The sequence below is a fragment of the Vanellus vanellus genome (assembly GCF_965231255.1).
Source record: "Vanellus vanellus genome assembly, chromosome: 10".
Taxonomy (NCBI): Eukaryota; Metazoa; Chordata; class Aves; order Charadriiformes; family Charadriidae; genus Vanellus; species Vanellus vanellus.
The window spans coordinates 8,478,839-8,499,911 of NC_138915.1; the positions used below are offsets into that span (position 1 = coordinate 8,478,839).

General features: G+C 40.5%; 1 protein-coding gene across 1 annotated transcript in view; it reads left to right on the forward strand.

Moving 5' to 3' along the window:
- Positions 1 to 21,073, forward strand: part of IL1RAPL2 (interleukin 1 receptor accessory protein like 2) — a gene marked incomplete at both ends in the record, with an annotated part of 389,919 nt that overhangs the window by 354,850 nt on the left and 13,996 nt on the right. The window contains 3 exons of the mRNA XM_082488072.1: positions 9,132 to 9,261; positions 15,549 to 15,694; positions 20,757 to 20,900. Coding sequence (XP_082344198.1) covers positions 9,132 to 9,261; positions 15,549 to 15,694; positions 20,757 to 20,900 — 420 coding nt within the window. The remainder of the gene's footprint in view (positions 1 to 9,131; positions 9,262 to 15,548; positions 15,695 to 20,756; positions 20,901 to 21,073) is intronic.

Genomic DNA, 21,073 nt, shown 5'->3' on the forward strand with positions numbered 1-21,073 from the left:
GTACAAAACTGATGTCACGGTCCATTTGGATCTTTCAGGTTTACAGGGCAATGTACTCTGTGATTTAAAGTTTATTTCATGAGCTAATTGAGAAATATAATAAAGAAACATGACAAACAGGGGCTCAATCCCCTTCTGCCCAGACTAGTCTGTCACATGAATTCACGTACTACTATTTGAGTCACAGGGTTTCAGAACTTATAACCCATAACTCTTAATATCATGCACTGATGAGCAAAAGAGAAGAATTAATTACCTAGCCAGCAGTAAGAGTGCTCATCCTCCCTCCTCCATCGAGTTGCGGGTGTCCCCTGTGCCACACCAGGCAGCATGAAAGCCTCAGCAGTCCAGCTGCTGTTGGGTCTGCTTCAAAAGCTTTTTGGCTAAACCCATGTTTTACACCCTCTAGCTTGCAGGTTTGGTCTATACCATTTCCATAAGTTAGTGGATTCTGAGGAAACTGCCAGACAAAAGATACTGGCTGCCGGGAACAGAAATTTGCAGGTGATAATGGTGCATAATAGCCCTTTAGCTCTGTCTGTCTGCCTGGCCTGTGTGCAGCGCTTGCTTTGACGTAATGGCGCTGCTCCCGGCATACATCACGACTTAACATGAGCTGCGTTAGCCAAAATCTAAGCAGGAGTTGAGTGAACAGCAACAAACTGAGTGTGAAAATACCTCTTAGATTCAATCATACATTTATTTTGGAGTTTCACTTTGCTTATAGGCTTGACATCCATAGCATGAAGCGTAAGTTCACATTTGCTTTGTCCTTTCTAAGTGAAGAAGAATTATCCATTCTATTGTCATTGTCTTAAGAAGTTCTATCGTTTGTTTAAAAACCAACACAGACGTTGAAAGAGGTTTAGTGTAATTTCTTCAGTCTGTTGCAGCCCGCAGCTGGTTTCCTTAGCAACCTTGAATGTACCCCCTGCGTATTAAATGGGAACTCACTAAGACTTACGACTGGATACCCATTACATGCTCTTGTGAGTAAGGTTCAGAATTTAGCCATATTGATGGTAGCACATCTTGGTTAGGTTGGTCCCTCCGTGCGCTTTCTTCACATGAAGCCATGAACTTGGTAGAAGGAGATGCTGGATTTCATCCTCTTTCTCCCCTGAAAGAAAAGATCAAGATGTACTTGCTCAGGAAACTGAAATGTAAGACATGAATGTCCATAGAAAATTTCATGCAGGGTCAAGTTGGAGAGTTGGAAAGTCCTGAAGCTGGCAAGAAGCAGCAATATGTGGGATAGGACCCTACCTTCCCCTTGAGCCAGCAAATCGCTGGGAGGAGACAGGAGCATCTCTTTGTGGTCCATCTCTTTGTAGCTCAAACAAACAGTTGTCTGTTTCCCCTTCTCACCATGGGACAGTGATCTAAGGAAGCAAGTGTCCCTCTGAATAATTTTTCCCTTTCTGCTCCTCTCTCAGAGCGACACACCTATTTTGGCCATGCTAAAAAGCAATATTGGAACAGAGAGAAATGATTGCTGTGAGAGCATGGGGCCATACCCGTGCTCTGTCCATTTGCGAGATGATTTGTTCCATCTCACTCCCTGCTTAGTTCACCTTAGTCTGGATGTCACTGCTCTATTGCCATCGGGCTGCCCCAGCCCTTGGAACTTGACCACCAAGGGCATGTTTTTTAAGTATCCACAGGACATTTCTCTTAAATAATATTTCTGTGCCTTAAAATGCACAGAAATGAGATTTTCAGAACAACTTCAGCATTGAGCACAGTTAAAGTCAGGACAAGGCAGCTGTCAAGTTGCTTCTGGAAATCCCACTAAGCATCTGTCTTCATTTTAGGTGAATAACTGAAAAGCTAAAATCCTTGACTTTCAGTTACACCTGAGCTCTCAATGACTAAGACTTCAAATTCTGACCCCAAGGCAGTTCTGAAAATGGGATAAAGGATTTTATAGGATTTAGGTGAGGTTTACCTTGGTGGGGGGGTGGGTGTGTTGTTTTTCTGTGTATGTTTTTGGAAGAAAGTTGCTCTAGGAGATTTTGTCTTGATTGATTGATTTTTGGAACATCTGATAAATTTTTATCAGCAATATTTCAGCCTTGTGTGTATTTTAGTTTTCTTTTTCTCTTTTTTTTGAGAGCCCTGGTCAATAACCAAGCCCACAAGCAGCACTTGCAGTGGGTCATGATTGTGTTGTTTAAATGGTTGGGGCTGTATGGAATGACAGCAAAAGCATTGACTTGTGATCTTGGCAACAAACCGTCTAGAGGCTTAGTTGCTTTGTTTCATGTTTGGGGTTTTGCTGCTTGCCGTTAGTGTTATTTTTATGCTACTTTTTATACGTGCCATTTGCTCACTTGAGTGAGACAGAAAAGCACGAATATCTCGTGGCTGTGTGTTTTGTGATGTCTTGGGGCATAAGAAGTAAGAGCAGAGCAAGAAAGAAAGTTGGAATTAAGATCATCAACTACAGAGGACAAAATAGGACCTAAAGATCTTTTGCATTTTTCTTGTCAAAGTTTCTACTGGGCTCTTTCTCATTGCCAGACTTGCCTTAGTCAAAAAGTTCTTATATGAGTGAAGAGCCAACTTAATGTATGTCACATGCCGCTGCCATTTATTTTTCCTACATATCAATACAGTTACCAGAATATTATTTTAGTGGCTAGCATATGCTGCTCATAACACAGGGCCTTACTTGGGGGAAGAGCCCCTCCTTTAGTCTGTTTCTTTGTAGAAACTTGGAGAATAAAATAATCTAGTAAAATATATATACGTATATGTGAGTTTATAAATGCTGTTAAACTCATTAGAAATGTCTGGAGGCTAGTTAGGTTTGATTTCACTATAAATTTATCTCATTAAAGCAATTATTATCACTACCCAAAGCAGGTTTCTTAATTTTATTTAAAATGCTTTCAGTTCAGTAATTCCTAGCTGATCTTTAATTATGCAAATTTTTTGAAGGATCATATCCAGTCATGAATCTACTGGCTGCTGGAATAGAGTTTTGAAACATTATAGGATATCCTGGTGGGTTTTGGGTTGGTTTTTGTTGTTGCTGAACACAGAAGATAAGGGTTTTTTTTAGTATGCTTTGTTTTCACTGAATCCAACAGTGCTCAAACTAGTCATCGAACTCCGTGAGACTTTTACCTAAGTGAGGGTAATATGGTTTAGCACACAGCTAGGCTTGTATTCTGTAGAATAGCCAAGGGAAAGAGGAGGAAAAGAAGCCAAGGTAGAGTAATTAGCACTGACTTTATAAATCTTGTGCTAAACAAAACATTGCTAAAATCTGTGAAGAATTTAAAAAACTTGCTAATAACCCGTGAAAAATTTGAGCGCTTCTTTAGCAGATTATAGGAACAGATGCTGAAGACCCTGATGTTGTGAAGTGGTACTGCAGTCTCTTGATCTGTGCTGAGAGGGGACTGGGAAACACGGGTGATCAGCTGTGCTGGGTGACACGAGCAAGACCCAAGTATATCCTCAGCTGTCTCTGCCAAATACCTCCCAATTTCTTTAGGAGGTCATTGCATTGCGGATGAGCCTAGGCAGAGGGTTAGGGCTCAGCAGCTCAGCCACGGGATTTGGCTCTCAGATTGCAAGAGTGGCCTCAAGTGGGCACCATTTGCTGCCATTGCCATCCTCGCATTCCCGGCAGCAGCTCAGCACCAGCGGGCTGAGCCAAACCCACAGTGTGGCTTGGGCTTCACCACCACAGTGTGCCTCTGAGTTCTGCCCGTTATTGCTGAGCATAGGGGAACAGCTAAGAGGGTGTCCTTGCAAGGGACTTAGAGAAAATTGGCATTCTCTGCAAACTAGATAGAAGCTACCACACACAGAAATTGTTTTTTATGAGTCAAGGTCTGTGCTGCCCCTGGCATTTGTTTTGTGGATAAATTGCAGGCATAAGCTCTGTCTCCCATATCTTCTTATCCAGGATGTCCTTCTGAAGGAAAAGGAAATGTGTTCTTTAGTTCATGGTTGTATACAATCCAGCTTGCCTTGCCAGGGGAATTTAAATCACTCTGCTGCTCTTTGACCAGTTTCTAGCACTTATAAAGCACATTAGAACAATAACGTTCTTATCAGTGACGTGGTGATTTGCCTTGCAAACCTCGCAGCCTGGAAAGTCAGATTCGATCCTGCAGACAGCCTGTAGAGTACGCTTATTGAGATGTGATAAGTAACCTGCCTTTCTTGTCCTCTGTCTCAGCAAACTCAAGAAACAAAGCCTGTGAAGTGGCCACGTAACATCTGCATGTGACAAGAGTGGGATGCTGCTCCTTTGCAAACACTTCTCTCTGTCAGTCTTACGGGGAAGAGACACAGGCACCATTATCAGAGAGGAGCTACATGATGCATAAGCATCGATAAGAGCGACTTGGAGTGCTGGAATGATTTTTTCAGTGGCAGTAGTGCACTTGTCTTCCCTTCTATGTGTATACAGCATCCAGCCCAGGAAGAGATAAAAGCAGTGGTATTAGCACTCAGGTGGAGCTGAAGATGTAAATCCAGCTAGCAAAGTGTGCAGGATTGACTTTTCATGTTGCTTGGTAAAAAAAGGGAGGTCTTCCTTTGGCACTTTCAGTCATTTCTGCCACAAGCTTGGAAGGATCATCTGGTTCAGTTCAGGCTTGTTGACAGTTGTGTTGTACCTGGCACAAAAATGTGAAAAACACTAATGTTTCAAGGCATAGGGACACAGCACCCAACAGATGACTTTGGCTGTTTGTTGGGGTTATCTGTGATGATTTGCTCCAGGAGTGAAAGTCTGATTTGGTGGAAGAACAGAGCACCAGCAGGATGTGGACATCAGAGAATATGAACTCTGCGTTGCACCCTTGAATGGATGCTGGCAAATAAGCCACAAAATATACCTACTTGTGCAAAACAAGTGAAAAATCTGTATTTTCAAAAAAATCGCTGAAAAAATGCTATAACATAAGCCAGACCTATGATCTGTGAGCAGCTTTTGTCTTCCATGCTGGTTTTTAAAAGACTGAATGACTTTTAGGTATCTTAGTCTTCACTTCGTGCTTGGACCATATCTCATTCAAGAGAGACTGTGCTGCAGGATTTGTCATCCTCTTTCAAAGCATGTTGGACCCACAATAATCATATTCAGAATCATGCCTGGCTAAACTGTTTTGCAGACCCTTTTTCCATCCTTAGCCAGTACTCCTACACCAGGCAGCTATTTTGCTTGAATAATTGCGTTTCTGTGGAATTCTCATTTTCAGAAAAAAAAAAAAAAAAGCTAGAATGTGTGGTAGAGTTCACACAGATTTATTGTGAAAATGGTCAGGTGAAAAATGTACAATAAGATTTAGCAATAAAAGTCATTCCTATTGCCAGCGGTTGTGTCTTATCAGCTGGGAGTTTGCAAGAAGCCTGCCTGATTGACAGAGTGGGGAGAAGAGCTAACGCAGAGACTTCTGCTGGAACCTGAGGCTTCACTGTAACAAGGTGACCTCAGCAAAGCAGGAGACTCAGTGATGTCTGCAAGCAGACTTTTCTAATTTCTTCCCTTGTTTCCTAAAACATTCTCTTGAGTGTTGATTCATTGGGAATCTCACTAATCATTTTCTCTGTTTCTCAGCAAATTATTTGATTAATTAAAATTGCAGCTGAAATGTCTATCTGATTTAAACAGAAACCATTTATAAATGGCAAACTTTTAGGATACCATTCATGCTAGGAACTTTGAAGTTGTTAATTAAATTATGCAAGGAGAATTTTTCTAAATAAGAACAGTTATTAGTGGAACTACTTAGTGTCATGCAGAATACCAGTAATGATATGCAAAAGTTTGGGCCTTACACAAGATGAGTTGTTGGAGTTATAAACTGCCTGGTAGTTCCTTCTGCGTGGAACTGACTCGGTGTGATACCACGTGGCTCGAAGCCAGCTGCAGAATCAGGGCCTGCAAAGGGCACTTTCCATTCTCAGTGCCTGTTTCTCCCCGTATTTAAGGGTACATTTAGGAACCAGGGGATTCAGCTGCAGTTTTAAGATCTCTGTACTTGGGGGGAAATGAGACATGCCGTGTTCTTTTCTGTATGGGAATTGGTTGGAGTTCCCTGAAAACCAGTAGTAACAGGTTTGCTGCTGTGGCCGGCTGTGTCTTAACGTAGCAGGAGAGGAGAAACCTCCCTTCCTTTCCTTATGGAGGCTTATTTGAGGGGGTAAAGTGTTTCTGCAAGGAAGACCCAATGTTACCTTTTCTGACTTTGTCCTGCTTCCGGAGTCACAAAGGAGCGATGACAGTTATAAAACAGACGCTGCTTTAGAGATCTACAGAAGAGCGAGATGTCCTCACCAGCTTGAGGAGTAGAAGAACAGCGTGTGAGAATTTGGGTTTGGATGGGACCTTGTTAAGCCCAAGTTCTTTCTACCCCGGGACAGATCAGCTCAGACATGCACAGACATGCATTGTTCTGCTACCGAGATAAAAATTAGTTATTCCATGAGAAACAGTTGCTTATATCTCCCTCTGATCAGTGATGGTTTTGCAGATGAGATGGACTATGGGTTTTTCCAGGTGTGGGCAATCCCAGACTTTAAGCTGAAAATACTAATTCACTCGAAAGTTTGCTGTTGACAGTATTAATTTATTCTGCTGGTTTTACCTGGTGGCAAACAGATCTGCCTGGGCATGTTCAGAGCATGCAGGCTTTCACAGCAAAGGCTACTGATGTTGGGTTTGTTTATTACAGAAGCTGCGTACCAACAGCTAGGGGTTTTTAGGTTTTCCTATTTGTATAGAAAACTTCTTATTTCTTCAGACCAGACGTGTTACCTCAGGATATTTACTCTGCATGTATAGAAATCTTCGACTCACCTTGGAATATTTTCATTTCTTCGGGGTTTGTTTTTTAAGTAAAAATCTGCTGGTTTGAGGAAAAGCATACCCTGTAACATATTTTGTGGGTAACACTTAATGCCCGGCACGGTGTGCAGGAAAAGGGCATATACTGTCAATGCTGATAGGCCATGTCTAGCCCTTTTCTTTTTCACGTTGCTACAATTGTCTTTTTCCATTAAAATCAAACATGGACTGAGCAGCCACACGCTAGGAAATCACTAAGTGCTGCTTAAATAGATGTGTATCATGACTCTGAGGCAAGTGGCACAAAAGCCGTCACACCTGGCATTCAGCACGTTAGGAGAACATGAGATGGATGTAGCCAGAGGCTCCAAGTCTCCCCTCCACCCGTGGAGGGCATGCAGCACCTCGCAGGGCCGGGTGAACGAGTTGGGAGCAGAAGGAAAGAGGCTTCTCCGATATTGTCTTGTAGCAGAATTAAATGTCTGCCCAGAAGTGTTTCTGACTCTTCATTAGTTAATGAAGTTTGGAACTTTCTTATGATGGTGGTCAATGTTGTGGATGTACAGATAGCTGTGAATATCCGCCCCTTCTTATATTTTGGATGTTTGAGCTGGTCGTGTGTAATCTGTCAGCAACAGCATGCGTTCAGTGGCCAGCTGGGGTACCAGAGTTCATAGTGAATATGGAGATAATGAAAGATTTTGTAAAACATTTTTGGATAAACATTTTCCATTTTTGCCTTTTACTATTTGAGAACCAGAGATTGAAGTGCGGTCTTTAAACCTTTTCTTGCTGTATCCTAGTGTTTCAAAAGGACTTGTAATTTTGGGTCTTGACTTGGAAACAATTTAAAGGTGGCTGATTTTCAGTGTCTGGGAGTGCTGCACTTCCTGACTAATCACACTCTTTTGACGTGTCTTAAATTGGGCACTGAAATAATGGATAGACAAGTGCAAGTAGTTGACTTAGGACAGCTCTGTGGGGGTTTAGGCAAAGATGCTTTAACACACAGCTCTGATATGCTCTGAGTATGCACACAGCGAGTTATCACTGCTGAGCAGACAAGAAGGAACTGATTAAGGCACAGTAAGTCAATCATGTGAAATCATTAGCCTATGCTCACCAAGTGATGTACTCCAAATGACTAGCCCTTTTTGAAAAGTGTAGGCCTGTTCTATTTCAGCATCAAAAGAGTCTCCTGCTGGCAGAGAATGGTTGGCAAAATAAAACATTTATTCCAAATATAGTAAAATGCATTACTTGGACTTTCCATGTTTGATCCAAGTCCTGGAAGATTCAGCAGAAGTCTCCATTTACATTAAATGAGGTCTGTACGGCCATGCAAGTTGGTGACTCTACAGCTGCTTTGTAACCTGGACCACCTATGCTGGGTAAAATAGGCAAAGAAAAGTGAGTTCAGCAGCTGTATTTGCATACTAAGGGAATGGGCATGGTTCTCCTGAATTTCCTGGCTTGTTTGGGGTTTTGTTTTGGTTTTTTTTTTTGTCTCCTGCAGGCAGACAACCATCTGTCCTGGCAGTATAAGCACAGTCCTGGACTAGCTAGTACAGCTAAAGCTGTAGCCAAACAAAAACCCATATAAATGCTGAATTCTTGGAGAGAAAAGAAGTCTGATTAGTTTCCAAGTTTTATTTTCTTTCTTTTGGAAGTATTTTTGCAGAGCTGAAAGGGAGAGTTCTTTACTCTCTTGCTTGAGTAATGCTTTGAAGTTTGGTCCTTTGCCAAAAGCCTGTTGACAGTGACATGAGTGTTGGTGGTGCTCACTGGCGTCGTGTATTACTTGGGGATCTTTAAAAGCTCTCTGAACAGCTTACTAAGACTTCATTAACATTTGGTTTCTATCTAAGTGAGGAAGAAATTATTACTGTGTCTTTTTTACGGGTGGATAGGCAGCAGTAAGCAAGTTCAGTGTTTTACCTGCCTCTTAGGGCACGCTCCCCCATCCTGGCAGAGATCCTAGGAGTCTGAGAAAGAAGTCGTCTCTTTCTTTTTAACGACCAATCTGACATCACCTTTGTTGCCAGCATTTCCTTACCTTCTCATTGTTCCTGTAGTGTCTTTCTGGGAAAAATAAAATGATGGTTAACCTCAGAGTTTCATTTCACAGCTATTTCCTGTAGATGCAAATCAACATCACCCTTTTCCCTACAGTTTATAGTTATTCCCTCTTCTTTTTTTTCTTTTTCTCCGATTTTAAATGGGGAGGTTTATCTGAGGTGTTGAGATTTCTCATAATCATTCTCTCACTAGTAGCTATGAAGAAGAGTCTAACTCTCTCTTTTCTTCTTGTCCTCAGGAAACCCACTGACTGTGGCTTGCAAAGCTTTCTTTGGATTCAGTGGAGAATCGGGCCCCATGATCTACTGGATGAAAGGGGAAAAATTCATAGAAGAATTAGAAGGTCACATTAGAGAAGGCGAAGTCAGGTACTTTTTGGAGTATTTACTGTTAAAAACATAGCATAACCCAAAAGCCTGCTGGGTGTTTTTTAAACAGGTTTTTAATTGGAAGTGGAAATAGTTTTCTGTCTAAAGAGTGATGAATGACTTGGAACCAGAGCAGTGTGAGTTGCTCCCTCTCCTGTCTAGCGAATAAACTCTAAAGACATAGTAGCTATCTGTGTGCCTGAAAATCTGATATCAAATTCCCCTGATGGTAGCTGAAGCGTCTGAGTGTTCTGGGGGTTGATTTTAGCCCTGCGTGGAAATGATGCTGTCCACTGCAGCTGCCCCTTGTGGCAGTCCTTGGCAAGATGACATTCATTTCAGCATCAGTGTTAATCTTAAAGATGAATGGTCTCCTGTCAAAGTAACCGTACTCGTACTTTTTTTCTTCTACTGAATGTTTTGTCTGCTTGTGATGTAGCTCTCGGCATGCCTTAACCAGGGCTTTCGAAGCATTTGTTCCTCCATTCTTAACACTTAAGGGAGAGAAGGAAGTCACTGCGTGAGGATGTCCAATATCCAACTTGTGCTTGGCTTGTCCCTGATGCTGGTTATCATTTGCTGTACCAGTTGTAAAGAAAACAAAAACTTGTATGCCCATGAACTTTCTTGGAATTTGCACCTAACAGCATCTTCTTGTCTACCTTGCTTAATAATTACCCCATTAATGGCTCTTTGAGCAAAGACTAAGCTATGGTTGTACTATGGACAAGGTGGTCCCAGCTCCTATAGACACAATGATATAAAGAAAGACAAGGTCTTTGCACCTTCCATGCACATTTTTTGGTCTCGTTTCCGAGGTTTTTGTTTCTTGTAAAAGTGATTTTGAAGAGCAGGCAGAGAGAGAGTTTCCTTTGCTTTATTGCTTGATCAATAATTTGAAGTTCAGCTATTTAACCACTAGTTATTAGATATACTAAAATAACTGACCTAACATTGCACCTTAATTGCATACAGATGGAATTTATCATATATTGATAGAGTGGCTTTAAGTGTACTATCCTTTTTTGGACTTCTGACCACAAAATACAATTATTGGGAACTTATGCCATCTCAAGTATTCAGCATTTAATGACATTGTGTCCTCTCTGGTGTATATATATGAACAGAGTGATTTTGGTCATGTTCTTCCTCTGCATCAGAAGGACAGTTTGAGGTTTGTATTTAAAGAGCTCTCCAGCTCTAGCACAGTTCAAAACTTTTCCTTTATGTGCATTTGTTAGTGAAATTGAGTTTGAAAAAGCTGTATTTGTCCGTCATTGCGCCATCTCATTACACATTCATGTTTCAAATTAATTTTGTGACAGCTCCCTTTTCTCACTCCGTTAAAGTGCTTTGACTCAGTTTACAGACCCATCAAAATTCTGTGCATCTTCTCTTCAACAAAGCTACTTATCGCATGCCTAATCTCCTGTACATCACAGCCATCATGAAAAACATTGCATTTACCAAAACCTACTGCACCGTTACCAGCAGTGCCACGGTCCATCCCTTTTCTCCATTTAGAAGTAGCTATGGCAACTGCAGTAGTAACTTTTTGCAAATGATTTTTTCACAGTAGCAGCTCTTGTTTATGTGTCCCATTACAGGTATGCTGCTTCAGGGTAACTAAGCAGCACTAACTGTTCTGTCAGTGCCCTGAGCCAGCCCACATCTTCCACCCAGTTGTATTTATGATATATTTCAAAAACTGTCATGTATGTTTCAAATTTGATGAGCCATGGTGAACTTGCTGGCTAGATGCTTTTTCCATCAGTTTGCTTCCACATGGTATTATCAGCACGTTTCTGTTAATGTTGAGAAACTACAAGTCGCTGGGAACTGTTGCAACCAGACCAAGATACTCCATGGGTAAAATGCTCCTTTGGCAAATATCTAACATTTTAACTCTGCAGCCCCTATCTTAAATTAGTTCACAAGCTTAGTAGCACTCTGAAATTTTGGTGCTGTCCCTACCCTGGACTATATCCATTCATTGTGTCGCGTGATTTGCTGTATATGATGAGAATTCAGGTTTGCAGATTGATGCAGTGTGGGAGTACAAAACATCCATCCCTTGTTTGCATCATCTAGCATAGTTACCAGTCAATTAGTGTGCGCTTGTGAAAGCACTGAAATAAGGATGCCATGTGACTTGAGCACATGACTTAAACCCATGGAACTGGTTTTTTGGTAAGCAGACTTCACCATGAGTAATACACGTGTAGCTCTGGGGTTCTCATTGTTTATTAGACCTTGTTACAAAGCCACATAATAAAAAGTAACTAATCAGCGTTGAAGGACTCGGAGGCAATGACCTCATCTCTAACCTGCCTCCTTGCCTTCCCTTGAATCAAGATTCCCAAATGTTAGACACGCATAGGGGGGGAAGCAGAAAGAGACTTAGCTTACCAGGTGGGTTTTTCACAGTAGTAATAAAAATGTCATGTAAATTGAACCAGGGCTATTAAAGAAAAGATTAGCCTCTTTAAGCCTGCCTGCAGAGTTCTCAGTTGTACCTAATTATCAAAGGAGCCCACAGCAAATTTCAACACCATCTCTCTGCCATGGCAAAGAAGTATTTTCAGGCATAAATTTTACTCTCCCAGCCACCTATGACTTGCTTCCTTTTCTTCTTCAGGCAACACTGCAGAACAGTTTGCAGGTGCCTCATAATGCTCAACTTGTAGAGCATATTTGCCTTTTTTTTTCTCTCTCTCTTTATTTTCTCTTCTGCATTTTTTAAGTGGAAATAGTGTAACTCATTCTAGAGGCATGAAAAGAAGTGAATGGAGACATTTTGAAGTGCAGCTTTATTTCTTCCTGCTGATTAATTTAACATTCTGCCTTTTCACCTACAGAAGTCAACTGATGGTTGCAAAATGCTCAGACAAGATGAGGATGTTATATTCTGTTAGGAGGGGATGCTGAGGGAGGGAGGCAGAATTACCATAGTTGCCTGGCTAATGTGCTGTGTACTTCGCAGAGAGGTATGGAAATGACAGCCCTCCCTTGAAAAGCTTATACTATTCGAGTAGGCCATTTCTGGGTAGACAATGAGAAACATGATGCAGGAAAGTGAGAGGGAAGACCGATGGGCCATGTTGTTAGTCGAACTACTTTTATTTGGAGAGGTACTTATGCACACACAGATCTGTCCTTTCATCTACAGACCATTGTTACAGACTGGAATGAAGGGACTAGAGCTCATATCCCTGAGTGTAGCTTCAGCTATATAAAGAATAAAAGTTTCCTTTTTTGATAAGTTCCAACTCTCATACAGGTTAGTAAAGGTTTGGAATTAATGCCTTGGTCCTGCAAAGAGACCCAGGTGAAGCTTTCTTATGGCCTTTACATCTGTGATGATACAAAGCCTGAAAATTTAAGGACAAAGTGGTTTCAGAGGAAAAGTATTTTAACTTCAGATTCAACTTAGTGCATAAATGTGTTGGAAAAATATGACAAAAGATTTGAAAGATCCAAAAGGTTGGATATTTTTCAAAGAAAACATTTGGATTCTGAAATTACACTTTTGTTTTTCGTTTATATTTTTTTAACTGAACAATAATCAGTAGACAAACTGGTTTGTTTCAGATCAAATGAAGTGCTTCAGCTTGAACAAAAAGAAAGCACTTTTATTTTTTAGTTCACCCACCTCTTCTCTCTTTTCCTCCATCCTGTTTGTTGTGAGTTGTCAGGCACCATTGATTTACCTCTGTATTAAATGATGTAATTACTCTTACAGTTTGTTCATCAAACCAGAAAAAAGTGCTATTATTTTCTCAACTTGTGGGAGCTGGCATGTGTTGGCAGTCTTGCTGGCAAAGTTCCCCCAACTCAGATAGGAACAAAGCTTCATCTTTTTGGAGTGAAGCAAGTACTGTTGCAGATTAAGGTCTTACTTGTTGATACTGTGTTCCTTTTCTAACCCAAAAATATTGTGCTCAACGTTCTCTGAACCAACTACAAAATGCAATCAATTACAGGCTGCACACATACTAAAAAAATGTAGGGGACGTAGTGTGTATTTCTGTGGCAATAATGAATCATTAGCTGTAAAGTACTGGTTAAAAGAAAAAAAAAGCAGGAATGAAAGGTTTAACACCACCAAGAGCTTTCTACGCTTTGCTACCAGCATGTTTAAGTGTCTGTCAGCATTTTCATGATAGATCCTATTCTAAAGAGTTCTCTTCCTAAAGATTGCAATTAGCATGAAAATAAGTGAAAAAAAATTCTCAGTCCAAATACATACTCTTTTTTATGAAAGATCCTTTTTAGCTGATCGTGAATTATTTAAATTTAGGTTAAGGGTTGATTATTTTATTTTAAATAGATCCAGAATAATAGTTTATCTTAATCGTAATCTGTCTTCATTTTTTTCTGCGTAAAATATGCTGATTATAGTAAACACAAGGCAAGCTGAACATTCACAGAGTGCTCCAGATTAGTATCACAGATATCCTCTCTGTTAATGATTTTATTTGGTCCTTGTGGCACGATTTGTAGGCCAAAATTTGTGGAGCATATTGTTTACCAACAGAGAAGAAAGACTTTCCTGAGTTTAAAATATTTTGCTTTGTATACATATGGAATATTAATAGGTAAATGAGAATTGATGTATTTGACCCCCAATGATTTAGACTGATTTCAGTCTGCAAACAGATTGGGCTTTCTTTGGAAGCTTCTTTTCTGGCCAGATATGATGCAAATTCAGCCTTTTTTGCATTATTTTCAGCCCTTGGACTCAGGGCCAGAATAAAAAGAAATAAAAAATAAACAATAAATGAGAGTGAATTTGCAAAAAAGATGCACTCCAAGTTTCCAAACACAATTTACATGCCTGTTCTTAAACTAATGTTTTTCCACTTGCTTTTTTGCAAGTAACACAGCCATAGTGAAAGAGGCTGAATTACTGTGGGTGCTCTAGTATGTATTCTGAGTTCTGTCAGATCACACAAACCTTTAAGTGGTGGATGAAATCTTTGTGTAAAGATGTGCTTTGTAGCACTCAGGTTTGCATTGTCTGGTGCAATGCCCTCATACTTCACTTCTCATTTGTTTTCAAATTTGGAGTTCCATGTTTATTATATGAAATTATGTACATAAGAAAATATGTGTGAGCATTGGAAACCCCAAAACAACTTTGGTTTATAATAAGAGAAGTTTGGGGTTTGTTGTTGTTGTTACTGAAAAATTTTAAGCTTGCCAGAAGCAGTTTCCATCCAGCACAAACAGTGCTCTGGTTAATTACTTTTTGCCCAATTGCCTCCCTTCAGTCTCCAGAGAAAATACTGCTTTTTTGGTTCTTACTTATACCTCTACCTTTTAGTGCCGTACACTATCTTTTCAGAGGAAAGACTCACTGAAGTACTACATTCAGTGATGGGTTCACAGGCCACTGTGAGGGCATCACACATTTCATGTTTACCCCCTTACACGTTATGCAGCGGCGCACTAACAGGATCAAACGAACCTGGTAGATTTTGCTTGACGTTACATTTCCTTGTTCAAAGGACCAGTAGCTTTTTCTTGAGCAACTGATAAGAAGCCTTTTGAGAGAACAGGGCATTGTATTTTTAGGCTTAATGTCAGCATCAGAAAACACTTGCATTTACTTTGCATTCTTTTTAATGTTCACGTTAAATGGAACAATGACATGAAAAGACTGTACCTCTGGCCTGAAAGTCTGCTAGAACTTTCTATTCCTTTTGTGAGGATTTTGCATGTCTCCTCGGTCCTCTCAAAGGAGCAGAGAGCTCTTGTTCTTGACACTGTTCCCTTTTAAAGCAAGGATCTAGCCCCCCCAAAATAGAGGAAAATTCCACAGAGTAGCAGAGCTCCTTTCATTGGTTTTCGAGACTGCATTAAAATGGATCACAATACCCAGCCTTTAAAATACTGCCTCGTAATTTGCTCAGCGATGGCTTAGTAGTGCATACTTACTTCTCTAGAAAATGAGTATTTATTGCTTCTTTTAAAAGAATCGTTGTTTTTAGCATTTAATTCTGGAGCCAAGGTAAACAAGACACATGCAACCGTTGTACTCGTAGCAACTCTTCCAGCACTTGATTCAGCTCCTTGCTACAGCCATGGTGGGAGAAAAAGGCTTTTGGCTGTCATGACAGATGCCTCGGGGAGGTCTCTTTCAGGCAACTCAAGTGTCCTTCTAAGTCCTTCTCCAGGAGCGAAGGAGGGCAGGAACACTATGTTGTGCTGAGAAATCATGGTTCTTTTGGGAATCTTCCACCCATATTAATTCAGTTAAACGAAGACTGTATCCTTCCTTTCAGACTCCTCAGAGAACATCTTGGAGAAAAAGAAGTTGAATTGACATTGATCTTTGATGCTGTAGAGGAGGCAGACCTGGCTAACTATACATGTCACGTGGAAAACAGAAACGGCCGGAAACATGCCAGTGTTCTTCTGCGCAAGAAAGGTAATTCTCTTTATTTAATTATCTGTACTCTCACCTGCCTCAGTAACAACAGGTCAGCCAGTAGCGAAGGTCCTGCTGACCTCTCTGAGCCAGGCTGGACTCCTACTTGGAGCTGAAGTGTGTTTGTGTTACAGCTTCAGTTTACCATTTGTGAAAAAAAAAAAAAGTCATGAATTATTCGTTAGTCTCTACTGAACCAGCCTTGCAGGTGATGCACTTGCCTGGAATACAGTCACCCATAAAGGACCAATATAATCAGTGGAAGTGTTTTGGTCTAAACAACTTATGAATTTGACCCAGAGTTGACAGACTAGACCAGAGGTAATTGTGTGATGGACTTAAAGCGTGCATTTCTTAGAATAGGTCCCTCAGCAGTGAGGTCGGATGTTCTTGTATTTCTCCACTTCCTTCCTGGCTTTGCTGTTTAAATTGAAAGCTTTAAACAGTTGCCATGAATTTTGATTTCTGACTGCATTAGGAATGAAAACATTGTAATGGGAGCTACAAATCAATGGAGAATTACCCTGTCATGGTTGCTTTGCTTGGTACTGTACTGGAATTGGGAATACCACTACTGACAAGTTATCTGTAGCAGAAAGGAAAACATTTGGGTTTGAATGTTCCAAATTAAAAGCTGCTATTATGCTCTGCTGTTTGTAGAAGTCATTATCATAAAGAGTGTAACAGTATCTCATTACAGTTCTTATGTTGTTTGTTCAATCACCTCTCCTATTCATAAGTAGGGTGACATTTAAATTTGATGGTGATCTCTCTAAGACACACTGTATTAGGTAGTACAAAAGCTATAAGACAGTAACTGTTGGGGAAGCGAAGGAAGGTTACGAGCTCGGGATAAAGACGTAATGTGAAACCACAGAGCCATCAGCACAGGAGATTGACTAAAGAGTTCATACATTGTCCAGATCTCTGCCATTCATCTTGGCTGTAAATTAATTTACCAAAAGAGGAGAAGAAACATTTCCACGAGGCACACCTCCGAGTGCTGTTCCAGTCCTTCGTGTGCCTTCGGACCACTAAGGCAAAGGATGTGCTTCTCAGCAGATTGGGAATTGCAGCGTTCATGTCAGTTAAAAAAGCCAGTGCTCTCCATCATCACACTCGCAGCAAAATCCCACAAGAGTGTCACCATTTGGAGGAGGTTTAAATATACTATTAGTACCTGAGCATGCTGCAAATTGACCTCTGAGCCTAGGGTAAATGTCACCATGGGACAAATGAACTAAGAGCCAGGCGGAAGAGCAGAAAGACCAGGCAAAGCCTCTCTAGATGGGGCGCTGAAGTTCTAGAAAGCATCCATAGTCATCGGTTCACCTAAAGGCACGCTGAATGCTGAGTGCTGTGTTTCATGGCTACGATCTGTATAAAATGAAAGATGAGGGGGAGGGGTGGTATTGGGACAAAAAAGGGCTACTAGGGAAAGGAAACTTTTCAGTCAATGTCCCCTTTCTTTGCTGTTCTTTTATGTGACCCACAGGCTATATATGTGAAAGTACAGTAGGCAATCCTGCCAAAATCAGTTGAATTAAGTCCTGCTTACACAGTTTCCTCTATATGTGAGAGTTTTATGTCCTCCCAGAAAGAAGGGCGTAACACAGGTTATATTTTACGCTAAGTGATAAAGATAGAACACAATACAGAAGGTGCAAACCACTCTGAGAAACAAGGGACCGCAGTTGTGTTGTGGAACACTCATGAATGTATATCCAACATCTAAACTGACAGGACTAAACTGACAACTTTAATTAAGGAATCTGATCATCATGATGAAGGATTAGCCTCTTTAGTGCAAAAAGTGTTCTACCTTTCCATCCACTGAACCTCATAAATATACAACTGATAGTATATCTCTCTTGACACTGTTAAATGTTCAGCTGTGTTGCACGTATTAGAATAACAAGCTAGGTTTATTTATAACAAGAACATGTAGATATTTCAGAGCTCTGCTGAAATTATGGAAGAAGCACTGCTGAATACAGAATTTGGAGGTGGAAAGGATCACTTCTCAGCTACTATTTCATTTCTCGCTGCACTGTGGCTGTAGAAAGCTTATATTCCCCTCAGGCATTCTCAGTAGTTGATTTTCAAGCTATTAAAGTGTCATTTAAAATAACCACAGTATTCAGTTGAATCAAGTCCTGCTTACACTGTGTCCTTTGACTGCCTGTCCCATTGTCCTGTTTGTTATTTATTAAGTTCTTACAAATACTTGACCAAAGTTTTCCATTCTGAAACGTGACATAATTACTTCTCATCCTAGCTTTCTCCAGCTTGGATTTGACCGTAGAGTACTCGAGCCAGGAAATACTACTGTATATACTGAGCTGTGACAAGATTTAGGGCAGGACTGGTAGAAAGCTGTTGACTGGCATCCTTTGTGCATGTCAAAGAAAGGATCGTGGATTCCTATTGTAATGTGCTGCTGGAGCACTCAGCAAAGGCGAAGAGGAAGCATAGGTCTCTCAGCCAGAGAAATCCCCCTCCCCGCAAAGTCTTACCTGCTAAGGGCTGCGTTCTCCCTGTTCAGCGAGAGGTGCTTGTAGCTCCGTTTTGCCTCCAGGTTGTCACAGTGCTGTCGGTTATGTCTGCCCTCTGTTCAAAGGTGTGATTGCAGCACATCAGGTCTACACAGGCAAGCGTAAGTCATGAGTCCTGCTAAACTAGGAAGGCTTGGATGAAAAAACAGGAACAAACCACAAATCCAAGTTACAGCTTTAGTGTGAGAGTTTCTAGAATTAGTTCTTGTTTTGACATCAGGTGGTTACTTTTAAGTACATACTTTGCTTTAAGGAAGAAAGAGGAACTGCTCAAATATTTAAGGTAAAATATGTTGAAGTCTTTTGCTATATTAGCGGTACGGTCCTCACAGTGCTTTCAGAGAATACAGGAGTGCTGTCGGTATAGCACCAGTGTGCTGATAGCCCCAGAGCAGACATCATCATTTAGTTGTTTTTCTCTATTTAACTGAAAAAGAACCAAATCCAGTTTCAAGCACCCAAAGCTACCAATGCAAAGACGGAATCAAGCATCCTCATTCTTCTTTACTGACTTAATTTAAGGCCACGTTGTTATTTGCTTTCAAGTAGTTCAAAAATAAGTGCTGGACAATACTGGGTTTGCTTTTCTTCTTTTCTCCGTGCTGTCCTGGCATGTTTGGTGCTCAAATTACATGGAAACAGAATATACACCCACTTGTCCCTTAGTTGTGGAAATAGTTCAGGGTTCCCTTCAAATGAATTTGAAAACAGTCCAGTATTTTAGTGACTGAAGTCTATAATATAACTGTCCTGGAACATGAATAACTTGGCAGGAACTGCAGAATAAAATCCAGCTGTGCTTTTAGTGGAATGAAGCAGTGAATTTAGACAAAAGCAAATATTATGATATTTGCTCACCATTTATTTCAAGGAGTCTGCCTTCATTCAAGACATTGGGGGGGGTTCTTGTACTGCTGTTGTACTAAATGATGAGGAACCTTCTAAAATATATTTGTCTCTCATTTATTGGGTGTTTATGAGACTTCTAGTATTTTAAAGACCATAATCCTCTGTGATACATTGTGGCTAAGTCCTTCTATGTTATTTTACATTAGAAACTATCAGAATATTATTATTTACTAATTTTCAGGCACTGTTATAGCATAAAGCCCAGATTCAACTCCTTTCCTGATGTTTGGTGTGCTGCCTTCTCTATTGACCTCAGTGAGGACCACTTGAGGTGTAAGGTATTAATCAGAGGCAGAGACTAAGATCTGGAGTAGACAAGAAAACTGAAACTTGTGGGTTTTTTTCCATTGACTTCACCCTGGAATGGAAATACAGAGCCCCAAAGCCTTGGCTTTCTGCCTCTTTATGTCCGGGCTCTAGGAGCATTTATGGGGCAGTAGGACAAATACAGGACATGCAAAAGTGGGTTGATTCTACCTGTTGAGCTGGATTTTGTGGTTTTGCTCGATACCCTGCCATTCCCCCAGCAAGTAGACACAAGTCTGTGCTCCCTTGTGGGCAGCAGGCGGTCAAGGCTCAGCATTTTCTCTCCTTCCAAGCTGGCGGCTTTGCCATCGTCTCACTTTCCTAGCAAAAAAAGATTCCACACAACAAAAATACGTTTTTTCCCTGAAAAGTGATTTTAACCGACTCTGTTCTCCATTTGACCACATTTATCCCCAGAGCATATGGTAACTTTATCATGCAGTGTAATAAAAGTCCCATGAATTCCCTGTGTTCTCAAAGAGATTAAATAGCTATTATAATAGACTTTTTCCATCTATTAGTCCATGACTTCTTAACAGACAGACATCAGAGATACTGTAAACTGGGAATAGCTTGACATCTGATGTTAATTATTGAAATACAAGGCATGGCAAAGCAAGAATAACCCCAAAAGATAAACAACCAATTTGCTTTTTATCTTGAAAATGACACACCAGTATTTTTTTCTGACCTAAGTTCTACAAGCAGAAAGATCACAAAAACTTTGTCTTGCCTGTATTACAGTTCTTACTCTTCGTGTTATATATCACAGCAGCAAATATCTTCATGATGTCTTATCTAAACTAATACAGGTTGTTAGAGGTAGCTGTTGTCAAATTGTCATCTTTTGTCTTACATGGCGAAGTAATACGCCAAGTGGTATTATAAGCAATATTGTGTTCAGACAACATTTCGGGCTAAAGAGCAGTACTGTATATCTATTCTCATGTGCTGCATACAGCATTTGATGCACTCTGCGAATACAGAAGTTTACAACTCCACAAGCTCATTAAAAGTTGATTAATCCCCTGTGTAAAATCACCACGTAATTCCCTTATAGAAGAGTTATGATTATCGCCTCACATGCATTCTGGATGGTGATTTTAGATGGGCAGTAGATGGAGTAAATGGGTAAAGTTAAGTAATAGGTAATGAATAAAAACTTAGTCATCCTTAATGTTACAGTGTTTATAATTGGAAGCTGCACAATTTTATGTGGAATTGTACAGTGGATTAGAGCAAATACGGCTCGGAAAGATTATAACCTTTTTGTCTTTCCTTGCTAATTTTAGATTTGATCTACAAAATAGAGCTTGCTGGAGGACTGGGAGCCATCCTTCTTCTGCTTATTTTGCTTGTGACCATCTATAAGTGCTACAACATAGAGTTAATGCTGTTCTACAGACAGAACTTTGGAGGAGACGAAGCAGCTGATGGTAAGCAGGTGCTCAGGAAACTCAATATATGCAATGGAAATATTTCACAGACCCAAAGTGATGAAACTTGTAGATTGAAATCAATCCCAAAAGATACCTGCTGCCAGTTTAAGTTCAAACTACTAAGCATCCAACAATGTAAAGCCTTAAGACTTTCTCCCAAAGCCCTCTGA